General features: G+C 44.9%; 1 protein-coding gene across 1 annotated transcript; it reads left to right on the top strand.

Annotated features, from left to right (window-relative positions):
- Window positions 1-118: 118 nt before the first annotated feature.
- Window positions 119-15370, top strand: ATP5F1A (ATP synthase F1 subunit alpha). The gene is made up of 12 exons (XM_053297896.1): window positions 119-301; window positions 4147-4225; window positions 5984-6153; window positions 6706-6879; window positions 6970-7136; window positions 8029-8177; window positions 8609-8760; window positions 8870-9094; window positions 12689-12796; window positions 13793-13937; window positions 14587-14737; window positions 15064-15370. The coding sequence occupies exons 1-12, from the start codon at window positions 239-241 to the stop codon at window positions 15143-15145; spliced, it is 1665 nt and encodes a 554-aa protein (XP_053153871.1). The 5' UTR covers window positions 119-238; the 3' UTR covers window positions 15146-15370.
- Window positions 15371-15716: the final 346 nt, after the last annotated feature.

Raw genomic sequence — 15716 nt, 5'->3', positions numbered from 1 at the left:
AACAGAAGCCGAGTTTTTCTGGAAGCGCTTCCGGGTCGCAGCCAAAAGGCTCGCTCTTTTCGCCTCAGGGCTGTGGGAAGGGGAGTGGCCCGAGGGGCTTCTTCCGGCGGAAGGGGCGGGGCGGGGCTGCCATTTTGTCCGCGGTCCGTGCTTGAGGCGGCGGCTGCGGTGGTGGTAGCTGCAGCAGCGCCAGCGCAAAGTGACAGTCGCGGCGTCTCTTCTCTCTCGGCTCCCCGCCATGATGCTCTCCGTGCGCGCAGCCGCCGCTCTCGCCCGCGCCCTGCCCCGGCAGGCCGGCCTGGTGAGCGACAGACCCCGGGAGGGAGGAGTGGGGCGCCTCTCGCGCTGCCAGGCCGGCCGCGGTGGCGCTGCCGCCATCTTGGGGCCCGGGCTGTGGGGGTGACATTGACGGGGGGGGCGGCGGCGGCGGCGGCCGGATGCCGGTCTTTCTCTGGCAGTCCCCAACGCCTCGCGCCCTTCCTGCGCCGGGCCGTCTGCCCCACACCTGCCCTGCCCTCCCTCGGGGCTGGGGCTCTGGCCTCGCAAGGTCACCCCACAGAGAACCGTTTCTCTTCGCGTGCGGGGTGGGCTGCGCTCTGTGCGAGTCTAGGTTGCAAGTTCGAATCCCCGCTGCTGCTATATCAGGCAGCAGCGATATAGAAAAATGCTGAAATATTATCTCATATTGTGCGGGAGGAGGCAATGGTAAATTTCTCCTGTATTCTACCAAAGACAACCACAGGGCTCTGTGGGCGCTAGGAGTTGAAAGTGACTTGATGGCACACTTTATGTCACACACAGCTATATTAAAAATATATCCATTTATATACTGCTCTTTCTCCAAGGAGCCCAGAGTACATGGTTATACTTATCCTCATGACAACCCTGTGAGGTAGGTTAGGTTGAGAGATGCCCAGAGTCACCCAGTGACGTTCATAGCAAAATGGGGATTTGAACTCAGGTCTCCCCAGCCCTAGGCCAACACTACACACTGGCTTTTGAAGACCTATGTTATGTCTGTTTGAAATAGATGTGATGTCTGAAAAAGGGAGCCTTTTTGTGGGTCCTGTTGTGAGAAGGGGCCCCAAACTACCTCTTCCTGCCCCCAGCTGCCTCTGTTACAATGGGATGTTAAAAAGCACACTTAGTTGCATTGGTTCACCTGAGTAGTATGACAGGCAGAAAATCCAACAGGGCTGCCCTTTCCCCTTGTATTTCTGCAATGGTGTTTGTGGCATCTGTCCAGCTTCTTCATACTATGCAGCAGCTGCAAAATGGACATGAGGTAGGGAGGGGGAGCTGTCCTAAGCATCAAAAAGCCATAGTATAAGGTGATACTTGCATCGATCGATTGATTGATAAGTGCCATCAAGTTGATGTTAACTTCTAGCGACCACATAGTGCGTTAAGATTCCCTAAAATGTTGCATTGAACAAACTTTTGAGTTTTCTAGAACAACTTCAGGCTCTCATTTTAGTTGGTTGTGGGGAAGGTATGAATTTTCTGTGACTTTTTTCCTGTTCCAACTCTATTTTCTGTGATGTTTGCATATGTTAATTTTGTATGCCTATGTCACAGGCATTGCTGACTTGCCTTATATGAAAGGAAACATCTTGTGTGGCAAAGTATTTGTGACCTTGAGTGCTGCTTGAGCCTCTAGAAAGGGAGGCATTGCTTATTTGTTAGCATTACGCAAGTTGCCTTTCCAATAACAAAAATATCCATACTTCCAGGCAGTAGTTTGGGGCTAAGGGAAGAAACTGCTATATAGACTTGGGTTTCTTGTGCTCTCTAAAAAGAAAAAAGAAAATGCAGGATTTAAGATGGAGATTGTTATTGATTGTCCCTGCTAAGTGGCAGAACTTTCTTTATAATTGGTATATTTTGGAAGTCTGTTAAATGCCAGAATATCCCAGAGGTCTTTGCCTCTCAGTACTGTAAATTAGGCTGAGGTCATGCATCCTATTAAAACACTGGTGGATCATCTAGAACTGTCCAAAATGGTGCCAAAACTACTTATTGGAAGTCACTTATATGGTTATACCAGTGCCTCCCAAAAATCTTACACTGCCATTATCTGGTGCAGCCTTATATAATACTCTTAATAAGTTGCTGCAGCTGGTGTTATGCTGCATGACCTTATAACATGCATGCAGTTGTCCTTGTCATTTTGACCAGTTGCTTGGGAGGTACCTGGTATATAATCTGGAAGGTTATCCTTTATAAAAGCTTCTTAATGCTTTGTAGGACATCAGTGACAGTTTCATTAATAACTTTTTGGATAAGAGCAGCAAACATTTAGGGGGGGGGGAATTAAATTCAATACCTTTTGTGGAAAGGATCAGCCTAGACAAAGTACATCTGATTTTTGCAAGCCATAAGATAGGACACAGCTGCTTTAATAAAAACTTCTGACAGAGGAGCAGCAAAGCTTTCCTTTATTTAGGATTTTACAGAAGCTGGTTATGCCCCCCAAATCATGAAGTGGGATATTGACTACTTAACCTTCCTGCTATTGGTCACTGAATGCCTTAAACAAGACGATTTAGCATCTTCTTTCTTTTCTAGTTTTTGGACTGTCCAAAATGGTGCCAAAACTACTTATTGGAAGTCACTTATATGGTTATACCAGTGCCTCCCAAAAATCTTACACTGCCTGACAAGTGAGACATTTTTCTACCTCATGGCAAACTCCACTGGCATGGGGTAGAAAAATATCCCAGAAAAGCATTCATGTCCATGGCTACGGAAGGAAGTATACGTGACAGTGCAAAAATGTGCTAGCACATGTGTTTCAGATAGGTCCTTTTGTGTATGGAATAACTACCACACATTGTACACCTCAAAATTTGTTTTCAATAGGAACTATGTTTTGAATACAAGATACTAGGTATCCAAAATAAGCTAGCATAAACTGTGAATCAAAACATGACTTCCTAACATTTCCTTATAGGTAAGACACCCAAGCACAAGACCATATTAACAGATTATGTTATGGTGATGGCAGTTGTAGTCATTGGGCATCTGGAGGGCCAAGGTTACCCAGCCCTGCACATGATGAAAGAACATCACAACACATGTGTTTCAAAATTAGCCCAGGGCAAAATCAGTGCAAGCCTTGGGATAATTTTTATCCTGGCTGTTCTTGGTCAACAGAATGAAAATGTGACTTCAGGTGACTTAGCAGACAAATTTCCTAAAAGATCTAAGTTGTAGGGCCACAACTGTGCAAATTCTGCACATGCATACACACAAACCCCAATGCATTTGGGATTAGGGGTTAGGGATGTGCACGGAGTGGGTTCGGAGGTCCTTTATGAGCCTCCAAACCAGTTCGAAAGGCGGCCAGTTCCTCTTGTTCGATGGCAGTGGGGGTGCTGCTTTAAGAGGGAGGGTGCACTTATTGCTCCCGCCAGCGCTCCTTTATTCCAAAGTTCATTGGGGCGGCCGCGTACCTCCCTGCTGCCTTGTTGCCTGGATACAACCGGAAGTATCCGGCGCATGCCCATGCTGGCGTGTGTAGGCAAGTCAGATAATTCCAGTTGTACCCAGGCAATGGGGCAGCAGGGAGGTATGCTGCCGCCCCGATGAACTTCGGAATAAAGGAGTGCTGGCGGGGGAAGAGCGGAGGGAGGGGGAAATGCACCCTTCCCCGCTCTTAAAGCAGCACCCCCACCACCATCGAACCACCCCTACCTAGTTCTGTGCACATCCCTCTTAGGGGTTACCCCATGAGCACAGTGTACCCTTACTTTGGAGTAAACCCATTCCATTGGACACAGTAGGGCTTGTAAGAGTGCACTGTGAACAATGCTTGTTTCCCACTTCCCGATGTTTTATAACTGTCGCTCATGGTCTGTTGACAAAATACTTCCTGCATTAACAGGAGGATGATAACCTAAAATGTGATACAAAGGGTTTTTAATAAGCTATCCTATGGGGGAGATGAGAGTAGGAGTAGTTGAGTGCTCCTTATGTAATTCTGGAAGCAGCTATTTTTTGAAAGAGGAAGCCATTGGTCCAGTCTGACACTGTCAAATGTTGTATGCAACAATCTTAATAGAAAGCATGCCCCCAAAATGTGGCTTTGTATGTGTTGAAGAGATATGTTGTTGAAAGTAAAGCATGCTCTTTTTTTTGTGGTAGGTGTCCCGAAATGCTTTGGGCGCATCATTTGTTGCAACAAGGAATCTCCATGCCTCCAAAACAAGTCTACAGAAAACTGGTGAGTTCAAAGAGCTGAAAGTTTGGCTTTGCTAATAAGATATTGATTATTGAAATGAAGCACTGCTCTTTCAGAGATCTCCTGACCTCTGTCTAAATACTTATTTGACTCTTTACCTTTTTCAAAGATTTTTTGCTCAGTTGAATCTTTCTATTCTGGAATGAGCAGCCATAAGGTTTACTTCAGGCTTCTTTGAAACAATTCAGAACCAAACAGAGCAATGTTTTTCCTGTAGTGTGCGCTCACTACCTGGCTGTTCACTTTTTGAAATATTTGTCAGAACACAGCTAAGATTAACTGTGAGCTGGAAGGTTTTTTTTAACAAAAGGTGATTTTGCTTGAAACAATTTCTTAAAATTGCTGTGCCGCTCAAAAGGTGTATTTAGATTGCCATTGGGTTTTAATATTTTTGGCTTGAGGATCTCTTGAGAATACAGAATCAAGAGATGAATCTATAAAACATGGTTTCTAGCTTGACTAAACTTGATTTCATTTTATATCTGCAAATCTTCTTGAGTACCCTTTAGAAAACTGACTCAATGCATAAACAAACTTGAATAATCCCGACTAAGGGATGTGATATATGCACTCTTTGTGAATACGCTAGATTAGTAGTGTGCCCGAACCGGTCCGGCGGCCATTCCAAAGAATGGCCGAACTGCCGGACCGGTCCGGCCCTGCCTGGTTCGGGTCCGGGTGGGGGGTATGCCTTTAAGGGCGGGAGGGCTTGCTTAGCCCTCCCGCCTCCTTGCCCCCGCCAGCACCCATATTTTCTAGTATAGGGGCGCTGGAAACCAGCCGCCCCCCCGCCGCCGCGGCCGCGAAAGAACTCCCAATGCCAGCCCTCCCTCCCTCCCAGCTAGCTGCCCGCCCGCTCGCTCGCTCGCTCACCCGCTCACCGCATAGGAAACGAGAGGAGCTCCGGCACAGAGCTCCTCTCGTTTGGAAGGCCTCCGGCATAATGGTGTTTTGCGCGCGCGCATGCGCGCACCACAAAGCACGCCGTTCGCCAGAGGCCCGGTCTACCCGCCGGGAAAGGGCCGGGTAGACCGGGCCTCCGATCGCCGGAGGCCCGGTCTACCCAGCGATCGGAGGCCCGGTCTACCCGGCCCTTTCCCGGTGGGTAGACCGGGCCTCCGGCGAACGGCGTGCTTTGCGATGCGCGCGCGCGCGCGTGCGCACAAAACACCATTATGCCGGAGGCCTTCCAAACGAGAGGAGCTCTGTGATGGAGCTCCTCTCGTTTCCTATGCGGTGGGCGGGCGGGCGGGCGGGCAGCTAGCTGGGAGGGAGGGAGGGAGGGCTGACATTGGGAGTTCTTTCGCCGCCGCCGCGGGGTGGTGGCTGGTTTCCAGCGTCCCTACACTAGAAAATACGGGCGCTGGCGGGGGCAAGGAGGCGGGAGGGCTAAGCAAGCCCTCCCCGCCCTAAAAACAAGGCCCCCCTTTGGTGCCGGTCCGGACTTCTCCGGACCGTGCACATCACTACGCTAGATCGTGCTTACTACCTATCTATGTGATGCTTGATCTCTTGTGTCAGTAGTGCCTTTGCTACTATCAGTTAACTAGCCCAGAAGTGGGCAGTTTGTATATTGCTGCTGGTCACATCACATCAGAGCTTAATCGAATTCCTCTACTACCCTCAGAACTAATAATAACACTTTATGTCCCACCTTTTCTTTAAAAACAAAGAAGCTCCGATCTGAAATGCAAGAAGCAAGTACTGTATACTTAACTATCCTGCCTCACATCTTACCAGGCACTGCTGAAGTATCCTCTATTCTTGAGGAGCGCATTCTGGGTGCTGACACCTCTGCTGAGCTAGAAGAAACTGGCCGTGTGCTCTCAATTGGTGATGGTATTGCCCGTGTATATGGCCTGCGGAATGTTCAAGCAGAAGAAATGGTTGAGTTCTCTTCTGGGCTGAAGGTAAGTTGTTTCTTCATATAAAGTTTGATAGTGGTTAGAGATGTAGAAAAGAGAAGAGGATATGGGATGGCAATGAGGCTGTAGCTCAGTAAGAGTTCCCACTTTGAATGCAGAAGGTGCCAAACTGAATCCCTGGCATCTCTAAGTACGACTAGGAAAGACTCCTGTCTGAAACCCTGGAGAAGCTGCTGTCAGTCAGTGTAGACAATGCTGAGCTAGATGGACAGTTGGTCTGGCTCTGACTAAGGCAGCTTTCTATGTAAATTATAGGAAAAAGGAAATGCAGTTTAAGATCACTTGTATGCAAATCTGAATGAAGACAGCTTCTGTCATTGGGCCTCTGGTAATGTGAGACACCGCTATTCTAGAACTCGCATTTCTAAAAGGGCAGTAAGTCTTAAAGATGTTTTCAAAGATCTGTTAATCAAGATATGCCATGCAGGGAATCTGCTAGGGCTGGTTGTGTGAATTAGCTCTGCCAGAACTTGACTGGAGTGTCTTATGAACTACCTTGTTCCTGTTTAAATAAAACTGCCTTTTTCTTCTATCCAGGGTATGTCCCTGAACTTGGAGCCAGACAACGTTGGTGTTGTCGTATTTGGTAACGACAGATTGATTAAGGAAGGGGACATTGTGAAGAGAACAGGTGCTATTGTTGATGTCCCAGTTGGGGAAGAGCTGCTTGGTCGTGTTGTAGATGCCCTGGGCAATGCTATTGATGGAAAGGTAAATGTGGCAATCCTACTTGCTGCTGTTGTGTTGCCTACTAATGATGAGTGAATCTGAAAAATGACACTATTATCTTGCCTTTAAAAGGGTCCCCTCAATTCCAAAATCCGTAGGAGAGTAGGTCTCAAGGCCCCTGGGATCATCCCTAGAATCTCTGTGCGTGAGCCCATGCAGACTGGCATCAAGGCCGTGGACAGCTTGGTGCCAATTGGCCGTGGACAGCGTGAGTTGATCATTGGAGACAGGCAGACTGGGTAAGAAACACATGCTGGCTACTTCAGCTGCTTGTTCTTCACTGTAGAGCAAAAAATAAACTTATAGGGTTTTTTTGTTGAGACTGTAGAGTTATTGTAGGCATTTACAAGGAAGAATATTCTATTCTTGGATCTTCTATGTGTAGAACCTTTCACGTTGACTTATCTGTAGATGATCCCCATACCAGTGTTTCCTATAAAGCATGCACACACATATGTGCTAACTTTGCAAACTTGGCAAAGAAGCACCTTTTAATGTGGTGATTCTCTTTATTTAGCAGAGGGAGAGTAACTGGCCCTATCCACCCTTAGCACAGTACTTCCAGTGACTGTTGCTGTTGTCTATTTTATGTTTCTTTTTAGATTGTGAGCCCTTTGGGGACAGGGATCCATTTTATTATTTCTCTCAGGTTGACTCGAATTCAGAGGCCCCCACTGTGAATGCACATATGCTCAAACTGCCCTGATATTGCCACCCATAACAAAACTCATTCCACACACAAAACAAAACTCCTTCCACACACAAATGAGAAAAGATTGACACGAACACTGCCCCATACATCAACCACAGAAATCCTGGACTCGTTAGAATACCTGGGCCTTAGAGCATGCAGTGCACTGGACGGGCGTGTTAGCATCAGCAATAACTATGGAGCAATGATGCATCCCAACAGACCTGGCTGCTGCTCTGTTTGAGCTGTGAATGCACCCCAGAACCTATGCAACACACCTTAAGAAAAGGTTATTAATGGCAGGGAAGCTTGTCGATAATTATTGGGCTCTTCCCTGAGGAATCCCAGGCTACCTAGAACATAATTTGAAAATCACTGTGTTAACTTTAGGCAACTTGTAGTACAGTAGGATTCTGATCTCTTCCCCCTCCTTCTTGCAGCAAAACTGCAATTGCTATTGATACCATAATCAACCAGAAACGATTTAATGATGGAACTGATGAGAAGAAGAAATTGTACTGTATCTATGTTGCAATTGGTCAGAAGAGATCTACTGTTGCTCAGCTGGTGAAGAGGCTTACAGATGCAGGTAAGCAACATGTGACTCATACAAATTTTTCTAAACTAATGTGCTGTCCATGGAACTGCATAGCATAGAACCAGCTCTAATACTGGGATTTTAAGTGCTTTCTTAAAGTGACAGTCTTCTGAAGAGAAGTAATTCTCTCTCATGAGTGAAGGCTTGTCAGAACATCTCGATATAGAAACCACTTCAGCTGAGAATGGGCTGAAGATGGCAGTTCTAAGGTGTTCTGATCAAACAGGAGAGATACTGCACTTCTGTGGGCCAAGCCAGTTAATTGAAGGCTTGTGTTGGCTTGTAGGAAGATTAAGTAGAAAGGTATAGTGGGACATTTTTAGTAGCTAAACTGCTTTTACTGCTTCCATTTTCATTGAATGAGGAAGAGCTGACTCAAACAGCAAAAGGAAATGGTATTTATTGCTGAACCTCTTTTTCAGATGCCATGAAATACACCATCGTGGTCTCCGCCACAGCCTCAGATGCTGCCCCTCTTCAGTATCTGGCTCCGTATTCTGGCTGCTCCATGGGAGAATACTTCAGAGACAATGGCAAACATGCTCTGATTATCTATGATGATTTATCCAAGCAGGTTTGAACTTCCTGTTGACTTCTTAATTTGAGGGGTGCAGATTCAGATGTAAAGCATGGCCTTGGCTTGCGGATGCCGATGTAACAGCCTGACTCGCTTGCATCCACAGGCTGTTGCCTACCGCCAGATGTCTCTGCTGCTGCGTCGTCCCCCTGGACGTGAGGCCTACCCTGGTGATGTGTTCTATCTACACTCGCGTCTTTTGGAAAGAGCTGCCAAAATGAATGATTCCTTTGGAGGCGGCTCTCTGACTGCCCTTCCTGTCATCGAGACTCAAGCTGGTGATGTGTCAGCCTACATTCCAACTAATGTCATTTCTATCACTGATGGGCAGGTAGGGTCACAAGCAGTGTTCGCTCTAAGGCATGCACATGTGCGCGCACTCACAAGTTTTTTTTAATGTCCGCTCAGTTAATTTTAGATCCCGCTCAGGTTAAATCAAGAAGGTCCCCCTCTGAATGCACATGGAGCACACACACTGCCTTGACACGGCTGCCCAGAACAAATCTTGTTCCGTGAACATATGAAAAAAATTAGAGAGAACACTGGTCACAAATGAATATGAATATTTATATTACAAATATTCCCCAACAAAATTTCAAAAGCAGTTTATTCATATGTATAAATACATGCAAGGAGTGACTTGGAATGCCATTCCAAATATTTATGGGGTCTAACTTTATTTCTAGTAGTTTAAGTGGTGCTAGCCCCAAATTACCCCCTTGTTTTCACAATATAGGGGAAACCTGTTATTCGCAGAACTGCTATTCACGGTTCCACATATCTGCGTGTGTCTTAATAGACACCTGTTTCTAGTTTCTGTGGATACTAATGGGTTAAAACCCATGTATCTTTGGTTCCTAGAAAGCTGGAAGAAGTCACTTCTGGCTGCCATCTTGTCTCGAGGAGACAGGAGGAGCCATTTTGTGGCTGATTTCTTGAGGGAAATGGGCATTTTCCCATGGTTCTTCAAGTTTGGGGGCCATTTTGTCCTTTGGGGGGCATTCCATGGCACATGGGGGACTTGCGGAGCACGCCTCAGTAAGTTTTGGGCTGTTTCGGGGCTTTCTTGTTTTTCCCTCCACCCTGGAACCTAAACCACCACCACCACCCCGCCCAATACCACAAAGCCCTAATGCCTTGTTACTTGCAGTTCTGTTACTCGTAGTAGGTGAACGGAACCCCCACAAGTAATGAGGTTCTCCTATACTTCTGTGATCTGCAAAAATGGGGAGAGTGGGAGGTGCATGGAGGCTTGCCAGTTGATGTATTTCTGTGTCATGATGGTGGCAGTAGCAGCCCTTGAAGCACTGCTGCCCTCCGTGGTAGCTGACTCCTGCCAGCCACCATTGATTTCCCTGAAAATGCAACAGGGAATAATGGACATTGGGCCATCCCTAGTCAGGGTTGATGATAAATCAATGGTTTTTTCTTAAACTTTTAAATCTGATTTTTACAAACCAATTTTAAAAAGAATCTAGATCAAAGAGATCATCATCATCATAACAATTAATTACAACATCTAATTATATTCTGTCAACATGTTAGCAGCAATATATGGGGATGACCCCCACCCCAGTGCAAAGACAAAGTCAGTAAATAAATGGAGGATTTAGGGAGATGGAATAGATCTGAGCAAGGAAGAAGAGTCTTGATTTACATGCACAGAGAGGGGAATAGAAAGTGAACAGAATATATTCATGCAATCCAGAAATGTGGATCATTTATTATTATTTATTTATTTAACATATTTTTATACCACCCAAAACTCAAGTCTCTGGGCGGTTTACAAAATAAATCATTAAAATATTAGTTAAAAACAAAAACAAGAAATTTAAAACACAACAATTTAAAATTTTTAAAACAATATTCTAAAACAAGATTAAAAATAATCAAAACAGTATCAGTTAAAAGCCTGGGTGAACAGATGTGTCTTTAAAGACTTTTTTAAAATTGTCAGAGATGGGGAGGCTCTTATTTCACTAGGGAGCGCATTCCAAAGCCTCATGGCAGCAGACTGTAAGAGACCCCATTTGGGAATATTTTAATGAAGTTCCTGTACCTGTAGGTAAAAAAGGCACGTGTGTGAAATGCAAACAGTGCAACAACAAAACTTAAGGCCTGGCTGCTCAAATGAAACAACATTATGAGAAGTGTGTACCTACCTTCTATAAGTGAAACCTACATCTATCTCTAAATCTGTATTAAGGTTTTATTGGACAACAAGAATGTCCTTTGATAGAAAATGAGAATTAAATAGAATCTCCCTGACTAGTGACTTAAATGCTTTAAATCGAGTCCTTCTGTGAAGCGATTTAAATCATGCTTGGATACAACTTGATTTAAATCAAATCAACCCTGTTCCTAGTGCTGCTTCAGGAAAGGCCAGTGGTGGCCAGCATCAGGGAATTCTAGATGTTGTTGAATTCCACTCCCAGCATCTCCAGCTGCGATGGCCTTTGGCTGGGAATTATGGGCGTTGTCAACATCATCTGGAATTCCCTGTTAGAAGGAACACTGGTGGCCAGAAGGAGCTGGCTGCTGTGAAGAACAGCAGTGCTTGGGGCGCTACTGTCACTGCCCCTGCTCACCGAGTAAGAATTCTCTGACTGTTACGCCCTCTCATGCTTCAGATTGTCAGGTACTCCTGTGGGTACTCCACAAAAGTAGCTATTCCTTAGCCATCCTTGAACACATCACAAAGTAATAGGGCTCTAATATTCCCTGAATACTTTAGCCAGTGAATATTCAGGGCCAACTCTGATTTTAAGTAGTGTCAAGCAAACATGTAGTGGTGAATAACTTTAAATGAGTGTTTTCAATCATGGTTTAAACTGCCAAGGAAAATTAGTGTTCTGAAATTTGTGTATTTCCTAAGAGCGTACTTCTGATTGCTCCTAGGGTTAATACCAGTGTTCCCTCTAAAAGGGATTCCCAGATATTGACTTGAACTCCCAGAATCCCCATGCAAAAGCCATTGCAGCTGGGGATTTTGGGAGTTGTACTCAACATCTGGGAATTCCTGTTAGAGGGAACACTGCTTAGTACATGTTGGTTTGCAAGTAAATTGAGCCCCAAAGTCAAAATTAAAAACACTTGACCATGCAGCCCACATGTCTTTCATACTGTAGAATTGTCTGGTTTATGGATAAGAAAGGTGCACATGCGAGGATACTAAATATCACTGACTCAAAAGCAAAGATTTCAGTCTTACGCTGATTTGAAAGTCCCACTGATCAAACTGGAACTCTGTTTTGATAGTACATAAGATTGCCCTCTTATGATTGTACATAAGATTGCCCTCCATCAAGAGTCCAGTTACTCCATGAGATGACAAGTGAATGTCCATTCTGCTTAGCCTCTTTTGAATGCATAAGAGGGTTGCAAGTTCAATTTGAGGAGACTTTGCAGTAAGTTCAGATCTCACTTTAAACTCAGCAGACCCAATATCAACAGTTCACCAGCTTGAGCACTGGCTGAAGGTTCGTGACCATGTCAAGCCTGTCAACCAAGGTGCTGCCCCGGGCCCAGCAAAGTAATTCAAGCTGCTGCCCAGATGAGCCTCGCAAAAAAATTTGTGGTGGCTTACTCCCACAGCCTTCTGTAATGGTGGGCACCACCACCTCCTCCTTCTGGTAATGCGATGCTCCCCCTGTCATTGCATGACTATGGTGCAGCAACAGAGGAATTACATTATTAATCATAGGCAGCTACCTGAAAGCTCTCCGAGGCATTGCTGCCACGAAGGCATTTGGTTAAGGGCTTCCTTGGATCTGAAGCTGCCTTGAAAACCAGGTTAACTGCCCAGACACTCAAGTTTTGGGCAGTGTACAAATATGTCAAATAAATAAATAAAATCTTCAGAGAAGTTATTTGTTGTTAAAACTAAAACCTTTATAACCACCCTGGATACCAATTTGTCTTGCAGATCTTCTTGGAAACTGAATTGTTCTACAAAGGTATCCGCCCGGCCATTAATGTTGGTCTATCTGTGTCACGTGTCGGTTCTGCTGCCCAGACAAGAGCCATGAAACAAGTAAGCATAACATCATAGATTCCCCATGTTCTTATCTAAACTAACAGTATTCACTTCATCTCTGGGTATAAATCACAGCATCAGCTTAGTTCTATTGTGCCTCCTGTGGCACAGCAGGTTAGTAACTTGCCTAGGGAGCAAGCGGTTGCTGGTTCAAATCCCCGCTGGTATGTTTCCCAGATGGTGGGAAACACCTATATTGGGCAGCAGCAATATAGGAAGATGCTGAAAGGCATCATCTCATACTGTGCAGGAGATCAGAGATGGCAATGGTAAACCCCTCCTATATTCTACCAGAGACAACCACAGGGCTCTGTGGTCGCCAGGAGTCAACAACGGCACACAAGGTTACTTTACTTTACTGAAAACAAAAGAAGTTAAACAAATAGATTTTTGTTCTGATAAGTGAATGAACATTCTTTAGTAAATGTGAAGAACCTTAACATACACCAGACAAGATGGTTCTTCGGAGGGACAGAAGAGGGTTTTAAAAAGTCATTTAGATGGAGTAAAGCATGCTGATCACACCTTAAAGCAATTGATAGCTCTGAATCCCATGAAGAAGCAGACTGTCGTAATATGAAACAAATAATGCCAATTTTTCAACACTAGCTTTGCTTGTCTGTCTTTGTTGATGTAGACATGCTGAGAAGTGGTTCCTTGAAGGCTAATGTTATGTGCCAGACCGTCTTATGCCATTATTGTCATGTTCTATATTACTTAGCTCAAGTATCAGTATCAGTATGTTATACCATTAAAGTTTCTGTTTCCCTTTGAATAGTAACTTCAAAGTTACTAAAATCCATTACCATAAACGATAAAGCCACCTGTCCTGGAGAAAACTGTTCTAGAGAACTGTTGTGATGATTGTAATGTACAGCAGGGATTCTGATGGTTGGGGAAATGGCAACATAAACCAGTATTGGCAATGTATGCTCCTTGGAATGATTTGCCTAGAAGCCAGTAAGATTCCCCCCGCCCTCCACTCTCCCGCAGGTAGCTGGAACCATGAAGCTGGAATTAGCTCAGTACCGTGAAGTAGCTGCGTTTGCCCAGTTTGGATCAGACTTGGATGCTGCTACTCAGCAGCTACTTAATCGTGGTGTGCGTTTGACCGAGCTTCTCAAACAAGGACAATACGGTAAGAATCTTTGTGTAACTTGGGTTCTGTGCAAAATGTTCTACCATTAAATAGGTGGCTGCTTGCCAAATGACCATACAGATCCATAGAACTCCTCAGGATTTAGCTTTTGTTTAAAGAAAATAAGTGTAAATTATGTGTGTGCACTGTTCCCACAGTTTTAAATGAGATTATGTCTTTGCAATTTGAGAAAGCAGCTTGTCTCCAATTAAACTTGTTCAAGCTGCACTCTGAGCAGTAACTTCTGAGTGTGAGTGTGTGCACATATGCATGTGTGAGAGAGATTTCCTGATATTTATTGGTAGTTTCAAATCTTAGATGGTTTACTTTTTAATTGCTGCAGGACTGTGAGCAAGAGAATGTGATTGAGTTAGAGCTGACCATTCCATTAAGGGGAAAGTAGGATGGCAGTTGTGCACCCCTTGCTGGTTGCCTCTCAATTGCAAGAAGTTTAGAAGGGGGTTATGAGCTTGGTACAAGTCTCACTTTCCATAGAAATAAGCAGTAATTCACTTCTCATGTTAGTTAAAGGATCTCCCTTCAGCCTTGGATTCTGTCTCATGGAAACATAGGCCTGCTGTCCCTTGTGATACATCAGGAAGCTAGATGGTTGAGTGGTCTGTCATAAACTTGCCCTCTTTCCCTTCAGTCCCCATGGCAATTGAAGAACAAGTTGCTGTTATCTATGCTGGAGTGAGAGGTCACCTGGACAAGTTGGAGCCCAGCAAGATAACGAAATTTGAGAGTGCTTTCCTTGCTCATGTTCTGAGCCAACACCAAGCCCTCCTTTCCACAATCAGGTACAAATAGTAGTTCATACTAGGCCGGAAGATGGCTGAGACGTTAAACAAAAATACACCCAGTGCTATGGGCCAGGTGTTCAGTCACTGTTACCTTTAGCTACTTAAGGATTGAGACTTGGGGAGATGGGAGTTGTAGTCCAAAAATATCTGGGGACCCAAGGTTGAAAATTCCTGCAGTGTTGTCAACAAGTTCAACACATTGTTTGAATGTGTTGAACTTGAAGGAGGGGGGAGGTGGCAAAAGGGCTGAAGGGAAGTGGTAACTGCCCTGTAGTTTGCTGTGGATGAGAACTGAAACTTGCATTTTTCTTTCACTTTGACAGGGCCGATGGAAAAATCTCTGAGCAAACGGAAGCCAAGCTGAAGGAAATAGTCATAAATTTCTTGTCAACATTTGAAGCATAACCTGAACAGTTCTGTGTACTTAACTATTTTAGGTTATTGATCCCTCTGATAGTCCTCTGGTTCGGTTTTTCAGAGACTTAAAGGTATATGTGAGCTGACTGTACAGATTCTCATTGAGAATTAAAAATTCTGTGTAAAGAAGTCTTGTGGCTTTAGTCCTCAACTGTTGTGGAGATGTCTTGGCAACCTGCATAATGACATGGCAAATAAATTTTTCGAAACCAATATACACTCAGTACTGACATGGCTGTTTTCAGAGAGGTTAAGGACTACTGCTGCACATTCTGCACATTATAGGCAAATTCATGGAGGACAGGTCTATCAATGGCTACTAGTCTGGTGGCTATAGGCCACCTCCAACCTCAGAGGCAGGATGCCTCTAAATACCAGTTGCAGGGGAGCAACACCAGGAGAGAGGGCATTCCCTCAGCTTGTGCCTGTGGGCTTCTCGGAGGCATCTGGTGGGCCATGGTGTGAAACAGGCTGCTGGACTAGATAGGCATTCTTGGGCCTGATCCAGTAAGGCTGTTCTGGTGTTCGCATTTTGCATTGAGTTGCTAAATGCAGAAGT

The sequence above is a fragment of the Hemicordylus capensis genome, chromosome 2 (assembly GCF_027244095.1).
Source record: "Hemicordylus capensis ecotype Gifberg chromosome 2, rHemCap1.1.pri, whole genome shotgun sequence".
In the NCBI taxonomy this organism is placed as follows: domain Eukaryota; kingdom Metazoa; phylum Chordata; class Lepidosauria; order Squamata; family Cordylidae; genus Hemicordylus; species Hemicordylus capensis.
This window is presented reverse-complemented; position numbering and strand designations above follow the sequence as displayed.